At 48.7% G+C, this 20,814-nt stretch overlaps 1 protein-coding gene across 1 annotated transcript in view; it reads right to left on the bottom strand.

Annotated features, from left to right (window-relative positions):
* Positions 1–18,716, bottom strand: part of FNDC1 (fibronectin type III domain containing 1) — a 114,218-nt gene extending 95,502 nt beyond the window's left edge. The window contains exon 1 of the mRNA XM_068985179.1: positions 18,605–18,716. Coding sequence (XP_068841280.1) covers positions 18,605–18,716 — 112 coding nt within the window. The remainder of the gene's footprint in view (positions 1–18,604) is intronic.
* Between the last annotated feature and the right edge of the window lie 2,098 nt (positions 18,717–20,814).

The following is a 20,814-nucleotide window of genomic DNA, read 5'->3' as shown; positions in this document are numbered from 1 at the left end:
TGGCCTGGCTCCTCTTCTGACATTTCACGCTAGGCATGGGGTTCCATTAAAGTGTCCCCCACAGTTGGCATGGTTCTTGAGGGAGAGCTGCAATAAAAAGTGAAACCAAACTCTAGGTCATTGGAGTCTTTAAACTTAAAAACACTCCAGGGAGCTGAAAGAGCTCTGCCAACAGAACCTCTGACGGCCCCTCAGGAACCACACAATGCCGGCCTCCTGCAGAGAGAAACACCAAGGCAAGCAGATGTCCCAAGTTCCTCAGGAAATCAAGGGTGACCGAGGATCTCCAGACTTTAACCTCGGTTCATGGTCTTCAAAACCCAGTCGACTTCTCCAGGTCACGGTGACTTACTGGATTCCACCCCATGCCCTCAAATATGGCAAATATGTCAAGTCATAGTTACCTGGTGAGGGTGTAGACAGAGAAGCTAGGAGATTCCAAATGGCCCAGACAACTCTTGTGTGTGTCTGAAGCCCTTGGCCGGGTTTCCTAATGACCAGAGGGGCCAGCCGCGTCCTGCTACTCATCTCACCCGTGGCCTCTGCTAAACTTGAGATCCCAGCCCCTTTGGGCATTTTCTAGTATTTTGATAACAACAATGCATCATTTTATTCAGACGAAAAAGCTAAACTCACATGCATACATGCCACTGTGCTTATAAGAGCACGAGATGGTCACTGCATACAATTGTGAATCACATTTTTTCTCCCTCAGCTCAAAGAAGCCAAATAGTGAAGCCTCCAAATCTCAAAATTCAAGTCATTGGCTAATCCTTAAGTAAGAGTTTGTCTATGTCCTTTCCCATCCCCTTTGGACTGTCAGTGCCAAGGGCATCCATCCCTGTGCAAACGTCCTCCACGCTGGACCAGCTTCAGGAGGCCTTGTGTCACGGACAGAGCAGATCCTCACACTTGGCTTTGGGAAACTATTCCCCTTGGGGGCTGAATGCAAGCTGGTTGTGCTCGAGGCTGCCAGGCACTCCTGTGGGCACTTGAGGACTTCTCAGGGGAAGAGCCTGATGTCACATTGGCAGGGCTTTCTCCTTGGTCCCCAACCTCCCACCCAAGGCCACTTGCACCCTTGACACAGCCACAGTCCTCTGATGCTGGTAAACAAGGGGTGTCATTCAAGCACTCTCTCATCTCCTCAACAGTTAACAGCTCCCAGTGAACAAAGTTTGCTTAGAATGTTGTAGATTCTTGGTTGTTTGTATTTGGAGGAAAACGCGTGACGAGAGAAAGTGAGAATATTTCGCTAATCTAGTTCAACCTCATTTTATTCCCCTCCATCATCTTCTTTCTTTCTTCCCCTCCCCTCGCCCCACTGCCACTTTGGGGAATATCAACAGAGCAGAAAAGCACACAAAAAGTGAAGCAGCAAAGAATTCTGCTTCAAGACAAACAGCGAGTGGCAAAGCTAAAGTCAAATACTCAAGCCCAAAGGGCACTCTTAAAATGAATCTGCCTTTGCCCTCAAGATGTTTTCTGAGATGTTTTAAGTTGAATTTTTTACTAGTCCCAGGCAAGCCAAGTTTCCCAGCTAATTAAGAACAGTTTAGCAGTCTGCACTGAATTCAGAAGCTGCTGCACAGACATTGTGGGTTGGGTACCAAGGAGCCATGCCCAGCTTCTTCTTCCTCTCTCACCATCTTCTACAGCAGAGGCGAGGATACAAAATATTCATGACCCTTCAGCTTCCCTTGTAGCTAGGGGTGGCCATGTGGTCAATTCAAGCCAATGACACTTAAGAGGAAGTTACTGCTGCCACTTCCAGGAAAGCAATTAAAAAAAAAAAAGTCAAGACCTGCTGTGACGTGCTTTTTCCTTCTGTATCTTCCTCCATTAGTCCCACCTCGGGATGTCAATATGATACCTGGAGATGCTGCAGCCATCTTGCGGCATCAATCAAGTGACAAGTCTGAGAATGACGACCTGGCCTGCAGTGGCAGAGTGAAAATACTGGGTCCCTGTGAGCCTCTCTGCTCCTGAGTTTATTGGTGAGTAAGATAAACGATTCCTTAACCTGTTTAGCCACTGCTCACCAGATATCATGTCATTAGCAGCCTGATTCATTGCTCCTTGATAACATCCTATCTGGGTCCATAAAAACAAATCACTTTTTTCTCTTAATTTCTAAATGAAAGCTTCTTTGTTTTAACTTTAATTTCTTCCTGTTTGTTGTTTTTCAGGGATCCACTCCAGGAATTTGATTTTGACAGTGTCAATGCTTTATCTGTCAGTATGCCACGGACTTCAGTAAGGACACTGAGGCAGCCAGAAATTAGAGTGAACTGAACCAGCAGAGCTGGCAGAACTTGATCATTAGTAGTTAAGGTTTTACAGCCCCTGGCCATTTTATTCAGGAAGCAATCTAAGCAAAAGCTACTGTTTCAAGACAAAAACAAGAATTTTCCCATCGAAACCACCAACTTTCCAGAATGGTTTGATGGTGGTAGTTTGGTTGCTCAGTCATGTCCCCTTACCGGGACAATGCCATATGTGTAATGAAAGTAAAAGTTTAGTCGCTCAGTCGTATCCGACTCTGCGACCCTGTGGACTGTAGCCCACCAGGCTCCTCTGACCATGGGATTTCCCAGGCAAGAATACTGGAGTGGGTTGCCATTTCCTTCTCTAGGGGATCTTCCTGACCCAGGGATCGAACTGACCTCTGAAACCAGTGTCCTCTGCCCTGGTGGTGGATTCTTTACCGCTGAGCCACCAGGGAAGCCCCCAGAATGGTTCAGGGAAAAGAAATGGGAGGAATTTCATAGATGCACTTATTTATGACAACCGTAAGAAAACAAAGCACCCTGAAAAGAAAATGCCTAAGTAAGAGAAGGGAATACAGGACTCCTGCCTGCTCTTGACCAGCAGCAGAAACCCAGAAGCCAGTCCTTCTCAGGTTTTTGTGGGATCTTTTGCACATTCTTCAAATTCAGTTCGCAGCTGAGAAATAGTTTCTTAAAGAATAATCATTGTTTGCTGGTCCAGCTTAAATTCAGCCTACTACAAACTGCTTGACACACCAGCCAAAAAAAACTCCTTGAAAATTCATTCCTTGTCCCAAAATGTGAAAGTCATTGTCTAACTATGTTAAATACTTGGGCATTACTGTCGCTAAAATCACCACTCATCTTACTCAAAGCTCCCTAAAAAATAGCCTTAGAAGAGAGGCCAAGAAAACGCTATGGAGAGGAAGGTATGAAACAGGGTGACTGAAGCTGACAGGACCAGAAGCCAGCCGCACAGACCCAGTGACAACCCAGATGGCTGAGGATAATCACTTTTTAAAATATATTTTCACATTTAAAATCTTTTAATATTTCAGATAACAGCTTACTGGTTATGAATGGGTTTAGAGGGAAATAAACTAGCCGTGGAGATGAAAACATTCACAACACAGCCAATAAGCAAACAGTTCAAGTACTGCAGCGGGGCCATTGGTGAAAAGGGAAAATTGGAGTCAGCAGTAAAGGAGGAGAAAGGTAAGGAACACAGGTTACATGCCCGCTACGGCCAGCCATTGCACTTACTTCTGCAACAGATATTTACTGAGTACCTACTAGGTGTCAGATTCTGAGCTCTGCACTGGGGATCCACAGGTGGCTAAAAAGAGTTCATACATGCAGGCTAAGGCGCTTAAGTCGTGTCAGAGTCTTTGCAACCCAGTGGACTGTAACCCACCAGGCTCCTCTGTCCTTGGCATCTCCCAGGCAAGAACACTGGAGTGGGTTGTCATTTCATCCCCCTCGATCCCAACTCAGGGATCGAGCCCGTGTCTCCTGCTTGGCAGATGGATTCTTCCCCACTGAGCCACCTGGGGAGCCGCTTGATGCAACTGGAGAAAGCCCACCACGCCACAACAAAGACCCAGCACCACCAAAAACAAAAACGAAAAAACTGAGTCTTAGCGAGTTGAGTGACTTGCCGAGGGCACGCAGCTACGAAGTGACGGTGGTCACAGCCAGGCGTATCTGAAACCACAGACCATGCTCTGCCTACTGCGTCTGGTTGCCTCTCAGCCCTGGCTGTGGCTGCAAGGAATAAATGGAGCCCAGGAGAGAAGTCAGAGCCGAAGGTATGAGACTGAAAGTCATCAGTGGACGCTGAATTCACGGAGACGTGAGAGCTCATTGCACTGAGAGAGCTCTTGTCAGCGTCAGGAGGACCTCACGCTGCTGAATCCTCATTCCTGGTCCCGGACTTACCCTACTTCCAACCACATGAATGATGCTCCTCCTGAAAGCACCTCTCCTGTCCTCCAGCCCCACAGTCTCCTGCCTTCTAGGGCACCCTGCTCCCTGGTTTCTCTTCCCCATCGCTGGTCTCCTTCTCAACTCCTCCCTCTTTGCCAGGACTCAAATGTTCAAGTGCTTCCAAGTCCCGCTCTGGACCACTCTCTTCTCTGCATGCACTTCTGGGGCCTTCTCTAAGTTAGCACATCCAGTCCCAGGATTGAAAACCCCATTCATGTGCTGATGGTTCCCAAATGGCTTCTCCTCTGAGCACCAGGGTTATTCAACCGTCTACTTAGCATCTCTGATGGAACCCAAAGAACACTGATGTCTAAAAGATGACTCAAAGTTGTTTTAAATCTGAAATATTAGTGTTAAAATAGAGAACCAGGATTCAGGTTGTATCGTGGCAGACATGGGTAGAGAGATTTTCAAGAAGAAGCGAATATCCATCAGTGTCAAGTAAAGGCAGAGAAGAGCCCATTTTTCTCCACTTGTAAATAGGACATGCTCACCCTATTCAAGTGCTTTCCAGGTGGTGCTAGTGGTAAAGAATCCACCTGCCAATGTAGGAGATGCAAGAGATGCAGGTTCAATCCCTGGGTTGGGAAGATCCCCTGGAGTAGGAAATGGCAACCCACTCCAGTATTCTTGCCTGGAAAATTCCATAGGCAGAGGAACCTAGCAGGCTACAGTCCATGCAGCTGCAAAGAGTCAGATATGACTGAACACAACTATATATATTCCCTATTCAAAGCCCCAAACCAAGCAAATATGCCACTGAGGTTTCACTCTGAAAATATTAAACTTAATTTCTTCCTTTGTTATGGCTACCCTCAAAGGATTGATGTGAGAATAAAATGTGAAAGAAAATCATAACACACTCAACAATATGAGATACAGGAAGAAGAGCCACAGGATTGATGTCACCAATTTCAACCCAAAAGCAAATGACCCAGCAGGATTCCCAGTACCTGGGCTCTGGGCCAATGCTCCCTCCTCAGAGAGCATCACTGGGCCTTGGGTTTTCACCTTCCTCATTCTTGGGAATTAATTCACAGAATGTACTTACTAGAATTTTTAAATCTGGAGAGTTGGGTCATCTAATCCCATCTCCCCTATTCAGTCTGCCTATCACTGATGTGTCTACAACAGTCTTCAGTCCCTCCCATGACTAGATGGTTTTCCCCAGTCAAACCCCAACAGGTTCCCCCGCCTTCAAAGGTGCTTGCATGCTCAGTTGCTCAGTCATGTCTGACTCTTTGTGACCCTATGGACCATGGGATTCTCCAGGCAAGAACACTGGAGCGGGTTGCCATTTCTTCCTCCAGGGGAACTTCCCGACCCAGCAATCAAACCCACGTCTCCGGCACTGGCAGGCAGATTTTTTTACCACTGAGCCAACTGGGAAGCCCACCTTCAAAGGTAAACAGCTATGACTGTGTCGACTGGGTGACATGGGATTACTAAACAATGCGCTGCCCTGGGATACAAGAGGGGCAATCACAGAGATGCACGAAAGGCAGAGGCGTTCAGCCTCCTGAGGGCAGCACCCTGCAGGCATCTGAGAAGAGGAACAAGGGCGTCCGATGTGGAACACCAGCTGAGTGCAACTAACAATATACATTATCAAGGGTCAGAAAATCCTCCCCGGGCTGGGATGACCAGAGAACGAAGTGTGGCCTCACTGTTCCCATGAGTGGAGCACTGGCCACTGCTCTCCACAGCTTGAATTCTAAGAGGACATTTAATCTCTTAAATGTCTGCCCACCTGATGTGAAGAACTAACTCATTTGAAAATACCCCGATGCTGGGAAAGATTGAGGGCAGGAGGAAAAGGGGACTACAGAGGATGAGATGGTTGGATGGCATCACCGACTCAATGGACACTGCGTTTGAGTTAACTCTGGGAGTTGGCCATGGACAGGGAGGCCTGGCATGCTGCAGTCCATGGGGTCACAAAGAGTCGGACACGACTGAGTGACTGAACTGAACCGAATCTCTTAAAACTCTCATCCAGTCTGCCCTTTATCCCTCAGAATGTTCCTGAATTGTTCCATGAAACGAAAACTCATTACTACTTCAGAGCATCAGTGGACCCTGTGGAACTCACCCCAGAGACCTCTCATGGGATCTCTGAGACAAAAGAGAGACACACAACACGCTCAGACATTAGCCATGTCTCGTCTCCCAGAGGTCTTCCTTCCTGGGTGTTAGAGTCCAAGCGTCGTCATGACAACTGTAAGACAGGATCGGCCCAGGTCTCAGGCAGGGGGCATCATATTCTCTGTCCCTCTTTTCTCTTCCCCTTCACTGTGGTTTGCATCGATATCCGTAGGTACGTTTGTGGATTCTGAGAGTTATTCAACATAAGAAGATGCTTCAACCCTCCCAGTCTATTAGGAAATAATCAAAAGAAATTGTTGGGTAGGGTAGTGAAGTGAAGTCAAAGTCGCTCAGTTGTGTCCAACTCTTTTCAACCCCATGGACTATACAGTCCGTGGAATTCTCCAGGCCAGAATACTGGAATGTGTAGCGTTTCCCTTCTCCAGGGGATCTTCCCAACCCAGGGATCGAACCCAGGTCTCCCACATTGCAGGCCGAGTCTTTACCAGCTGAGCCACCAGGGAAGCACATAGAAAATGGTATTAAAAGCAGCAGGGCCGAGGGATGGTTAGAAAGATAACGTGGTGGCTTTCCGTGACACAAAGAGTGTCAGGGAGTCAGATACACTGGGAAAGCCAGGCTGCCACCTAGACATCTCCACTAGGGAACACAACCCAGATAAAAGACAGTCACACATCCCAACTTTTACTACACAGGAAAATAACGCGGACTGCATCAACTTCAAAGTGCAGCCACCAGGCCAAGTCCTCGGACAAATTTGGTGGTTCCCCTTGTCAACCTTCCCTGGTGGCTCAGATGGTAAAGCATCTGCTGGCAATGTGGGAGACCCGGGTTTGATACCTGGGTTGGGAAGATCCCCTGGAGAAGGAAATGGTAACCCACTCCAGTACCCTTGGCTGGAAAATCCTGTGGACAGAGGAGCCTGGTAGGCTACAGTCCATGGGGTCGCAAAGAGTCCGACACAACTGAGCGATTTCACTCACTTGTCAATCTTACAATTCTAGGCACATCAGTGTAAAAACATTCAGAACTTAACACTCTCTGGCAGGTGGAAGTCATTAGAAAGTACTAGATGATCTTATATTGCTACTGATCACATTGGATGCCGTTATTTATTGTTACAGCAATTCCGGCTCCTTTAATAAGTCTTTATAGCCTGTGCCTTAGAGCCGAGCAGAGTTACTTGTCCATAGGAGACCTGAGTGAGGGAGTGAAAGTCACTCAGTCGTGTCCAATTCTTTGTGACCCCATGGACTGTAGCCCACCAGGCTCCTCTGTCCATGGAATTCTCCAGGCAAGAACACTGGAGTGGGTTGCCATTTCCACCTCAGGGGACTTCCCTGAGTTAACTGTTTAATCACTGACTTTATGAATGAAAGCTGTAGCCAGGCTGGATCTATGAATGCGGCTCCCTGAATGTGTGTGGGTGTTTGAAGCTCTGGGTTCACAGTTCAGCACACAATGCAACACAGTGACTCGTGTCTGCCCACATCTCAGCTCCAGGCCAGTGTCGGAGGGCCTGTGAATTCTTTCACCTACTGAAAAGGAATCGTGTTGGTATGTAGGCATTCCACATGTCGTGGGTTGAACTATGTTCTCCAGAAAGATATGTTGGGTCCTAACACCCAGGACCTGTGGATGGGATTTAGAAACAGTTTTTTTGCAGATGGAATCACATTAAGATGGAATCATGCTTGACTAGGGTTGGCCTTGATTCCATATGACCAATATCCTCATAAGACGACACACAGGGAGAACGCCACATGACAAGAGAGACCGATGGAGTGATGCGTCCACAAGCCAGGAAACACCAAGGATTCTGGAAATCTCCTGAAGCTAAGGAAAGGAAGGATTCTTCCCTAGAGCCTTCAGAAAGAGTACCACCTTGCCCTGCAGATTTCAGACTTCTAGTCTCCAGACCTATGGAAGAATAAACTTCTGTTGGTTAAAGGGCCATGCAGATTGTGACCCCTTGTCCTGGCAGCCCTAGGAAATGAGTGTATCTACCATGTAAAAGATCCTGATGAGGGGAATGATTGAAGGCAGGAGGAGAAGGGGACGACAGAGGATGAGATGGTTGGATGCCATCACCAAATCAATAGACGTGCGTTTGAGCAAGCTCCAGGAGATGGTGAAAGACAAGGAGGCCTGGTGTGCTGCAGTCCATGAGGTCGCAAAGAATTGGGCACCACTTAGTGACTAAACAACAATAACCATGTAAATAAAGTTCTTCACTCTCACCACAGGTGGGGCTTCCAACACAAGCGAGCACTCCTCAAAACCCACTGGTTCAGGTGAGAGGGACGCACGCACCCGCCCCACACCCACCAGCCTACACACCGAGCTGGCGTCAGGTCAACACACACAAAAGGCAGAAGCAGTGACAGACTTTATTTTCTTGGGCTCCAAAATCACTGCAGATGGTGACTGCAGCCACGGAATTCAAAGACGCTTGCTCCTTGGAAGAAAAGTATGACCAACCTGGACAGCAAATTAAACAGCAGAGACATCACTTTGCTGACAAAGGTCCATAGAGTCAAAGCCATGGCTTTCCCAGTAATGCTGTGTGGATGTGAGAGTTGGACCATAAAGAAGGCTGAGCACCGAAGAGCGGGTGCCTTCAAACTGCGGTGTTAGAGGAGACTCCTGAGAGTCCCTTAGATGGCAAGGAGATCAGACCAGTCTATCCCTAAAGGAAATCAATCCTGAATATTCACTGGAAGGGAAGTGAAGTGAAGTGAAGTCACTCAGTCATGTCTGACTCTTTGCGACCCCATGGACTGTAGCGTACCAGGCTCCTCAGTCCATGGGATTTTCCAGGCAAGAGTACTGGAGTGGGTTGCCATCTGGACTAGTAAATGAGTATACCGACCATGTAAAAGACCCTGATGCTGGGAAAGATTGAAGGCAGGAGGAGAAGGGGGCGACAGAGGATGAGATGGTTGGATGGCATCACCAGCTCAATGGACATGAAATTTGAGCAAAGTACGGGAGATGGTGAAGGACAGGGAAGCTAGATGTGCTGCAGTCCATGGGGTCACAGAGTCGGACATGACTGAGCGGCTGAACAACAAACAAAAAATGTCATATGTAATTACTACCAAAGAAAGCATATCCGATCATTCAGTGAATATTCACTAAGCACCCCCTATTTCCAGACAGCATTCCAGGCAATGGGGAGACTTCAGTGAACAAAACTGACCTAACATCATATGATCACGGAGCTTTGGTTCCAGAGGAGGAAGACAGGGAATTACCACCACACACGTGAAATACACACACTCTCAGGTAGAGACAGAGGTTATGGAGAAAAATAAAGCTGGGATAAGAAGCGGTGCAGGATAGGGGTAAGATTACACTGTTAAATGGTGGGGCGTGGTCAGGTGAGACCTCGTGAGAAGATGATATCCCACAAAGAACCTGAAGACAATGAGGGATATCCCATACGTGTTTATGGACAGTTGTTCAGGCCAATGGAACAGCAAGTGCAAAGGCCCTGGGGCTGGGGGGTACCTAGCACACAAGGAACCAGCAAGGAGGCTCGGGGATGGATGCTGAAGGTGAGGGAGGGCCTGGTGCGGAAGATGATTATGTGTAGCCTCGAACACTTGCTCGGAATTGGTTTTCTATCTGAGAGAGACAGGAGGTTGTGTGACTTCATGCATCATGAGAACCACTGTGCTGGGGGGTGGGGGTTGAAAACGGAGTGTAAGGGGAGAGGGCAGGAGCAGGGGAACCAGTGAGAAGGTTACTGCAGTAATCCGGGTACGATGGCGTGGACCAGGGTGGGCGTGGCCCTTCCCTGCCATGCCAGATTCCTCACCGAGCATCCAAGTACACACAGAAAGTATGGGCAAACTAACTGCTGTGATCTCAAGCAGAAAGGGCTAACACATATACTTTTTAAAAACAGGCTTTTGCCAATCTCAAAAGGTTATAAATACAAGTCCATTGACATGATGTGACTTTTCTTTTTTGGTCATGCCACACAGTATGCACACAGCTAGGGATCTTAGTTCCCCAACAAGGGATTAGACCCCCTCCGGAACTCCCTGCAGTGGAAACATGGAGCCTTCATCACTGGACTGTCAGGAAAGTCCCTGATATGACATTCTTGAAATGGCAAAATTACAAAGATGGAGAATGGATTGGTGGTTGCCAAGAAGGGGGGAAGAAGGGAGGTGGGCGTGGCTGCCAAAGAGGAGTGGGAGGGGGTCTTTCTGATGGAACGGTTCTGTATCTCGACTGTGGTGATCGCACAGGCTACATGTCTGGTGAAATTACACACACACACACACACACACACACACACAAAAGCACATGACGCTGGTGCACGCTGGATAAAGTTGACACATGGCACCAACGTCAGCTGCCCACCTAGGGCAGTGCGCTGTGGCCCTGCAAGATGTTACCTGGGGGAGAAACCGGGGGACGGTCACCGGCTCTCTGCATCACTTTTTACAGTTGCAAAGGAAATCTACAACTCCCTGAAAATAAAAACTTCTAAAAACCATTAAAAAAAAAAGAATCTTTTACACCTATAATGTCGTCCAAAGCCTTATTGTAATCTGCCATAAAGCACAAGAAAAACAAACAGAATGAAGCATTAAGCATAGATGCATGTAAGAGTTTATGAAATATAGGTGAAACTCACAGCTTGTTTTAATCATACAGTATGAGTGAACAAGAAGTAGATTGTGAGAAAAATGTGACTTCATAAGATTCATTAAGAATAATAGGTTATTTCCCTTTAAAACATGACGCAGATGAACATACGAACAAGATAAGAGTAGCACTTACAGACAGATAAGGATGGAAAGTCACTGGGTATGAACACGCAAACTCTGAACTGACAGTCACCCCCTAAATCGCCCACCCATTGGTGACACCGGGTACAGTCCCATTCAGCCCTGACATTTTTGTCTAGGGCAACAATCCCTTAACGCTTTCTTTAAACTGACCCACAGCGAGCACAATAAGCCCCTCCACCCCCTTCACCCCCACACCCCCACCCTGCACCTGCCCACCCCCACCCCAGCTTCAGTGGGACAGCCTCACCTCCGCGCTCCACATGCTAGGTGGGAGCCGCAGGCAACAACCACACAGCCAGGCCACCGCCAGAGCAGACAGGCTGAGCCTTCTCAGCAGAGGGTTTTATTTTTATCAGACTCTACGAGGATGAGGTGGTACTGCCCTCAGGAGATGGTGCTGGCCTCTCCCCTCTGTTGCCCCAGAGAACCCGTCGGTGTTAACAGGCACCCTGGCTGGGTTCAGACAGCAGCTCACGGGGCCCATGCGCCCCAGCCGCCCTCGCCTGACCTGGCCTGGGCTGGGGTTGTTCCTCTGAGCTCCCAGGAGACCACACGTGCCCCCTCAGCTCTCCGGCCTCTTTGGCCCTGCCCAGCCCTGGGAAGTCCAGCCGTGGTGAGTGTTGGTGGGTGCACAGGCAAACAAACGTAGAATCATCTCAAATTAGGAGCTGTGGTTGCACAGCTGCTCAGATTGCTTATCATGATGCTAACTGGTTCCAGCCACAGCATGGGGGGCACAGGGACCCACTGTCCACCCTTTCCCCACAAGCCACACAGGTGCATCTGCAACCCATGTTTGCTGGCTTGGACCAACCATCTGGCCACGTAAAACGACCTTCTAACCCTGAAATGCATCTTTAAAAGCAGAGACATCACTTTGCCAACAAAGGTCCGTCTAGTGAAAGCTTTGGTGTTTCCAGTAGTCATGTATGGATGTGAGAGTTGGACTATAAAGAAAGCTGAGTGCCAAAGAATTGATGCTTTTGAACTATGGTGTTGGAGAAGACTCTTGAGAGTCCCTCGGAATGCAAGGAGATCCAACCAGCCAATCCTAAAGGAAATCAGTCCTGAATATTCATTGGAAGGACTGATGCTGAAGCTGAAATTCCAATACTTTGGCCACCTGATGCAAAGAATCGACTCATTGGAAAAGACCCAATGCTGTGAAAGATTGAAGGCAGGAGGAGAAGGGGACAACAGAGGATGAGATGGCTGGATGGCTTCACTGACTCAATGGACATGAGTCTGAGTGAACTCCGGGAGTTGATGATGGACAGGCAGGCCTGGCGTGCTGTGGTCCATGGGATGGCAAAGAGTCGGACACGACTGAGCGACTGAACTGAACTGAACTACTTCGGTGCACTTATTAAACCCATCTTAGGATTTGCATCAGTGTCCCTGAATACAAAAAGAATCCACAGAGCATGGAGGGGGATGGATATTGAGAGAGACAGTTTCACTAAAGCTCACTCAAAAATGACTTCCAGCACCCAGAAGGCAGGCACCACCCCGCGGGGTCCAGGGTTCCAGGGTTCTCACCCATCCTCCAGCTGCTGGAACCACGGCCCCTGGTTCTTTCTCACCAGCAGTCAGGTGAAAATTGCTAACTTGCAGGCATCACAAAGAGTGATGTGTCCTTCCTAGGTTAATATCTGAAGGAAGCTCCAGTGAGTAGCAGAAATGAAAAAAAAATGCAAAACACTAAGGGAAAACCAAAGCAGGTAACTGAACGTGTGTTCTATAAAGCCCCCCAACCACTGGGGCCGCAAAGCAAGGGGCCCGCGGACAGCGCCGCGCGGCGGGAAGGCCCGGAGCGCCCTCTAAGGGCCGTGGGCCGCAAACACTGCCGCGCGCCAGGCCGGGAGCCGAAAAGGGAAGAAACTGGGAGAAAAAAAATGTCTTCCAAGTGACGTCACCTAATACTCAGGGCCACAAAAATTCCTTATTCAAAATTTCTAAGTTTTAACCATCTGATCCATACTGGAGAACTTTCCTTAATAAAATGATAATAGTAACACAATTCCCCCAAATTAAATTAAATCCATCTTCTTTGTAACTAAGACAAGGATAAATATATATATATATATATATATATAAATAGAGAGAGAAAAAGTTTAAAATATATATTAAAAATGAAAGATTTTAAAAAAGGAAAAGACAAGTGTAACATCTTAGAAAGAAAAAAGGATGTTTGCCATGTGTTTAACCAGTATCTCCCTGATTCCAAATGCTCTAACGTTGTCTACTAAAATAATGAAATATCCATCCCCACCCCTCAGTTACCCAGTCCTCCCCAAAGGCAACCAAGTTTTCAATTTCAGGTGTATCCTAACATATATATTCTATGGCTAAACATCTGATTACATATACATATATATTCTTTTCTCTTCCTTTATATATTTAAATACTGATCCCCATATTTTCTAACTGAAACAAAACCTTCTGACAAGAAGTTTTATTGTAACTCAAGAAACTCCTAAATTCCAAAGGGACCAAGAAAAAGGATCTGCTTCTTATCAGCAAAGTCATGGAGACTTCCCTGAAATCTCTGCATCTAATCACCTCCTCCCACTCTCACTCCATGCAGTAGCAGAATAATGCCCCCCCAAATGTGCATATCCAAATCCCCAGAACCTGTGAATGCATGACCTCACACAGCAAAATCAGCTTTGCACATGTGATTAAGTTAAGGACCGTCCAATGGAATCCCAAGGGTCTCTATGAGCGAAAGAGGGAGAATGAAGGTCAGAGAAGGTGATGTGTGGATGCAAGCAGAGTGAGGTCATTGTTGGAGAGGCCACCAGCTGAGGATCTCAGCACCTCTAGAAGCTGGAGAGGGTGAGGAGAACTGGATTCTCCCTCAAGCCCAGAGAAGCAACACGACCCCTGACTGTATCCCAGTGAGGCCCATTTCAGACTTCTAACCTCCAGAACTATAACAAATGCGTGTTATTTAAAGCCACTACGTTTGCAGTAACTTGTTACAACAGCAAAAGGAAACTAATACACCCCTCCACTCCTCATCTCCAACCAGGCCAGTTTTGGGGGAACGAGCCCTTAGGTCTAAACAGAGCTAGGGACGGTCTTGGTAAGATGGTACCCTGGAACTGACCAGTGATAACTTTCCAGGGACACAAGTTACTGCTCTGCAATTCTATCACAACCTCTAAACACTACTAATGAATTCTGTGCTCAGTTGACAAAAAAACAAACTTTTTCATCTGAGGGGAGGGAGTGCAATGCACAAGATAAAAAGAGAGGGGGAGCTCACCCCCTCCTTTCAGAGGACAGAAGGAGGAGGGAAACTCCAAGAGCTGCATGGAGCCTGGGCCACAGGAGAGCCTATGAGGGCTTCTAGGGGCAGAAGGAATCTTTCCATTTACTCGGTCTAATGGGGACTGGGTCTGCGTGAACTCTGGGAGTTGGTGATGGACAGGGAGGCCTGGCGTGCTGCGATTCATGGAGTTGCAAAGAGTCGGACACGACTGAGCGACTGAACTGAACTGAACTGAATGGGGACTGACTAACTGGCCTGAGGTCACAGGGCAGGTGAAGGGCGACAGCATGGAGACACACCCACGCACCTTGATTTGAGCCTACTTCCTTTCTATACACCAGTTGTCATCAAACTTCCTGTTCTCAGATTCCTTTCTATGCTTAAATTAATGAGGATCTCGCAGAGGTTATATTTATGTCTACTTACTAGAAATTAAATCCTGGAAGAGGTTAATCTACACACCTATTAATTCATGTTGAAATAGCAATAGTAAACCATTACAAGCCGTCATAACAAACTGGATTTTATAATAAACTGTTTTCCAAAATAAAAAAGAAATAATGAGAAGAATGGCATTTGGGGCATTTTGGCAAATCTCTTTACTGGAGGACAGTGGGATCTCCTATCCAATTGCAACCTATTGTAGTATATTGTTTTCTCTGGAGTCCCCCAAAAACATCAGGCCTCATACAGATATTGGAAAAGTATTTCAATAGCCTTACGGATAATTTTGGAAAGTTTTTGATACTACACCAAAACTCATCAAGTAATAGTTCCTTAAAGGTTAGCTGCAGTGTACAATCTGAAACCATATAAAGAATTTCTCACATTTTGTTACACTGAAAATCCACTGGGCTATTTTGAACTTCAATGGATCTTTTACCCAGGCAAGTTTTCGTAACACTGTGCATCAGTCACCTGGATTTACCAGTTCACTTGTCTGTGCAGAGCATCTAAACATTGATACACTTTATAACACAGTATTTCAAAATCATTTATATCACCAGCTATCTTGTTAGAAAATTGTCGAAATAGTGGGACACATTCAAGCTTAGGATGTTGGCGGTGACTTGGCAAAATTCTAATTTTCACTTGACAGCTCAAATTTTCTCACTGGCAAGACATATGAGCAGTTATTTTACCAGAAGCAGCAGCCCACCTTTGTTCATTTTTTGAGATGTCTGCCAAATACCCAAGTCAAAATAATGGGTTTGTTCACAGCCCATTATTTAAGGTGATGTTCCATAAAAAAAAGAGCAGCTAGTTCAGTTCACACCTCACACTATCACAACTGCTTTCCTGCACAATTACCAAAGAACTTCCCTGGTGGCTCAGAGAGTAAAGAATCCGCCTGTAGTGCAGGAGATATGGGTGCAATCCCTGCTCAGGAAGATCCCCTGGAGAAGGGAATGGCAACCCACTCCAGTATTCTTGCCTAGAAAACCCATGGGCAGAGGAGCCTGGAGGGCTCAAAAAGAGTCAGACATGACTGAGCAACTAACACTTCCGCTTCACTGATGAACATGGGCTGTCAGAAGTATTAATCATGCCTTTCCCATTTCTCCACACAGCATATTAAAAAGATATGCATACAAGGGTAGAGATTTGGTAAAATCTCTCACTTTCACTCTTGCACCAGGACATTCTTCATTGAAACTAGCATGTCTGAAAGATGCAATGACCCTGAGTTCATGAGGGCACCAATGCCAAGATTCACCCTAAAGCACCACCAGTTTTCCCACTAAACTTTTGTACCGTCTCCACAGTTACCAACACTGTGGGAAAAGGCAAATAGTATCTTAGTATTACTTTGAAAATCACTTTGACCATGAGGATTCCCTAAAAGACTCTTCAAGCTTTAAAGAAAAATAAATCACCCCAAACCACACTAAGATAACCATTACAAATATATGACAGTGTGTGTGTGTTCTTATATGGTTTCTAGGAAACTGTCTTATCAGACTGACAAGTGCAATCATAATCTTAATGGTTGTGTTATATTTTATTGTAGGGAGGGTGGAGGGGGTGAAAGGCATCACTTGCTTATTTCGTTTTACATTTTAATTGACCATCAAGATGAAGGGTTTATCTAGGTCTTCAGCATGCCCTGCAAATCATCTCTGCTTTAAAGAAAATTCCTCTGAGCTGCGGTGGGTCCACCACTAGGAATCTGTCTCTGGGGGATTTCATTACAGAGATTCTGGTCCCAAAGGTCTGGGGACTAGGAGAGGCTCTGACTCAAGAAGCTTGCTCAGCCAGATGAGCCAGAGAGGAAGCAGTGTGTCCACAGCCCTGCTATAACCCAGAGTACAAGTCTGGGGCAGTGACTGTAGCTATTAGAGCAAGACAGACAGGAAGCCTTCCGGAGAAGCAGATGAAATACGTTTTGTGACCCCAATGTCTTCCCCAGCACAGGGGAGCTCTCGGCAGGTTACGTCTGTTCCTTTCCTTCTATCATTTAAAGGCAGTGGATGTGCATTTCAAAATACGCTTGTCCTCCTTTGTCTGCTTCTAGTCTGGTCGTCATTTTCCTGCAAATCCCACGTCAACACAGTAGAGAGAAGTGCCAGCAAGCGTTCCAGCTCCAACATTCCACAGCTCCGTGATTTACAGAGCAGAAGGCGAGAGAACACAGCTGGGTCCCGGGAGCAATCACAAGCCACCCGGACCTCAGACCCACTCAAACATAACCCATCAAGCAGGTGGCAGAGCAGTCTAGCAGGTCCAAGGTTGTAAAATGCCCGCATGGCACCGGCTCCAGTTTCAGTCTGCTTTCTGATACTAAAACTCTTCCAACATTGAGAGAATTTAAATTCAGAGGGGGGGAAAAAAGCCATGGGTTATAGGTTGGGGGATGGGGTTGAAAGGTTTTAAAATAGTCTTATTATTGATAAAAATACTATAAAAAATATTCTGACAATGCTTTCCTAGAAGTAGCTAACAGAGAGAAAAAACCCCACAGCTGGAACTGCCTTTTATGAACAAGTGGCATCTCAGCACTTGGCATAATCCTGAAGCAAGCGTCACACATGAGGCACCCACCAAAAAGAGTCACCAAGCAGTGTGGCCCTTTTCCCCTTTCACTTGCAGTAAGAGAGCAATCAAGACAGGAAATAGTCTCACAAAGCAAGTAGCCCTCCTTGGAATCGCGTCTGAATTTTTTATAACCCAGCTGGGAGTGAACAGTATCAACAAAAATGTCCATTTCTTGGATTCCTACAAACCGATGACATAAATAAAATCCACACAGTGTCGTGTGAAAATGTCTGTACAGGAGGTGGAAACAAAGGCCACCAACGGCTTGGAGATGAAAACCCTTGTCTCTCTCTCTGCGGGAAACCTATGAGAAATGTGAACACAGCGCGCTGGCATTTTCGGAAAAACAGTTGCTCACGTTTCAGCCCCCGAGGAAAGCATCCACCCCGTGCCCAGCCTCGGCCTTAGGGGAAGGGTGAGGTCCTCCCGAACCGACTCCTGGCTTCCCCTCTCTCCTCCCAAGACAGAAGTCCTCTCCCAGCTCCAAATTCCCACCGAGATGCACCCTAAGAACCGGGCTTCTCCTTGGGCACCGAGGTACCCGACCGCCCCGCGGCGGCTCAGGGCTCTCCCCGCGCGCTCGTGGACGTGTCCTGCCTGCCTGGGAACCGTCCACCACACACCAGGCATCCGTGCCTCGAGGCAGGTGAACAGGAGGAAAAGGAGGATGCCCCGGGGGGGCGGAAATTCTGGGCGAAGGAAAGCATCGCCCTCACTCCTACCGCGGCGCCGAAAGGTCACTTTTATTTTCCTCCCGCGCCCCCCACTTTTTTTTTATTTTTCAGGCTTTTCTTTGCCTGAATGTTCCTGGGATGTCCGATTCCGGGCATTCGACGGCAAAATTGAAACCGAGGAAGCTGAGGTCCCCTGCGGCTAACCGTGTCCCTGCGCTCGCCTCCCGCGCGCGAGGCACCGAATACCGGGACCCCCTCGTCCCCAGTCGCCCCTCCACGCCGGGACTCGCGAGCGATGAGGACGCACAGGTTAGGGACCCGACATGCAGCCAGTACCAAGCAGGGAGGGCGGCGGGGCCCGGAGCGACAGGCGGTCGAGGGGCGCATGGAAAGTGGACAGAGGGGTGCGAAGAGCCCGGCGGCCGAGCGCGGGACTGCGCGTACCTGGAGCAGCCCCCGCCGGGGAGACGACGGGCAGCAGCGCAGCTAGTAGCAGCAGCGCCGCCCAGGGCAGCGGGCGCCGCGCGCGATGGGACGCCCCGACCTTGGGGACCATCGCGAGCCCCCGGGTGCGCGGCCGACTGGGCCGGGCGGGCGGGCGCTGGGCGAGAGTCCGGGAGTGCGGAGGGGCTGCCGTCGGGTCCCCGCCGTCGGTGTGCGTCTGAGCGCTCTGCGCCGCGCCCGCGCGCCCCTGGCCCTGCGCCGAGAGCTCCCGGCCCCGCGCCCCGGCCGCCGCGCTCCGCACTGAGGCCGCCGGCCGCCAGCCGCGCCTTTTAGCCGCGCGCGGGCTCCCCCTGCCGGCGCGAGGGCGGCGGGGGTGGCGGCCCGAGGCGGGCGGGGCGCGGGGCCGGGGCTCCGGGTGCCTGAGAGAGGCGGAAAACCGCTGGGCGGGTTTGAAAACGCAAGGATTGGGGGGCGCCCCGGGTGTCTAACCTCCTCTGGCTTGCTGGCTCAGGAAAACACCCATCACGTCCAGTCGTCGCCAAGCCTAGGTGTGCCCTCTGTCACCTTAAATAAAGACCTCTGGCGTCCCCGGTGGGGACCCTGGCCAGGCTCCTTCACCTCGATCAGCACGCGGCGGTCGCCCCTGCGGCTCACCCCGCGTTAGAGAGGGGGTTTCGTGTCCTTGGACACTGCTGCTCCCGGCTGTCTTGTGCGGAGCCGGTGAACTGGGTTCAAAGGAAGTGTTCTGTAAACGCGCAAAGAAAGGCGGAGCGCTTACCTATTCTCGAAGACTCCGATCTCTACGATGATAACACAGTTTAGGGTTCCCCATCCAGATTTCCACCTGTCTCTCTGTGGTCAGCTCCCCGCCTGGAAGCGGACTGGGAGCGCCCCTGGAGGCGACCCGGACGCCTGCAGCCGGCCGGTCCGCGCTCTGCGCCCAGGCGCCGGGTCGCCAGCAGCCTCCTGAGGCCATCCTGATGGGGCTGCAGCTCACAAGCTGAGGTCGAGGTAGCCCTCCACTGTGACGGCCCCTAGACCCGTGTCCTTCTGCAGTGAGGGAAAGGTTGTCAAACGAATTCTAGACTGATGAAAAAGTGAAACGAAGCGTCTCTTTTCGGAAAGGAAACGCATCCAAGCCATTAAGCCCTGGCAGGTACCTCTTGCCCCCGTGAGCACCCAGCAAAGGCAGAATCCTACGGTTTGCCTTTCTGGAAAACTTTTTCCTGGGTCCTCGTGAGGATTCGTTCTTCCTTTATCCCGCAAGGTCTGTGAGCTCCCAGAGCTCTTGTAATTTGCAATCATTTTGATGTTTAATTACTCCCTAGTTTTGAAATCTTTCCCCACCGATTCATGGAGCCTTGGTGTTCCGCAGCACTCCCTCCTCTCTGCTTTTATTTCAGGAACAGTAACCCCTTCCTCTACTCCAAGGGGCTCCGGTGGAGCTCCCCTCTTAACCACCTTCTTTCCCACCCCACTTGATCCAAGGATCGCCGGTGGCTCAAGCCAGGTCAGTCAAATCAGGACTTTTCTCATTGGACTTGGTGAAAAAGTCTGAGGTAGGCTGAAATATGCCCTTCCTCAAACATGAAGACATGGAGGACAACCAATTAGGGAGAAAGAATTGCGCAGGTAGGCAAGTCCTGGGCTCCAACCTCTGCCCTGCACTTCCTGAAGACTGCTTCTGGGAGACAAATTTTCCTTTGGCTAAGTTGGAGTGGGGCGTCTATCCCACATAACCTATGAGTCCTGATCAGTACCTGCCCCCATTTGTAGGAGTATGAGAATAAAGATTTACATTTATATCCTGTCTGCCACCCAAAAAGGTCATCACAGTACCAAGCACAGAGTTCAGTTCAGTTCAGTCACTCAGTCATGTCCGACTCATGAACTGCAGCACACCAGGCTTCCCTGTCCTCACTGACTCCGGGAGTTTACTCAAACTCATGTCCATTGAGTTGGTGATGCCATCCAACCATATCATCCTCTGTCATCCCCTTTTCCTCCTGCCTTCAATCTTTCCCCGAATCAGGGTCTTTTCCAATCAGTCAGTTCTTCTCATCAGGTGGCCGAAGTATTGGACTTTCAGCTTCAGCCTCAGTCCTTCCAATGAATATTCAGGACTTTTTCCCTTTAGGATTGGCTGGTTGGATCTCCTTGCTGTCCAAGGGACTCTCAAGAGTCTTCTCCAACACCACAATTCAAAAGCA

Source organism: Capricornis sumatraensis, chromosome 13 (genome assembly GCF_032405125.1).
Source record: "Capricornis sumatraensis isolate serow.1 chromosome 13, serow.2, whole genome shotgun sequence".
Classification (NCBI taxonomy): domain Eukaryota; kingdom Metazoa; phylum Chordata; class Mammalia; order Artiodactyla; family Bovidae; genus Capricornis; species Capricornis sumatraensis.
The sequence above is the reverse complement of the archived record's forward strand: the minus strand, read 5'-3'. Positions and strand labels throughout refer to the sequence as shown.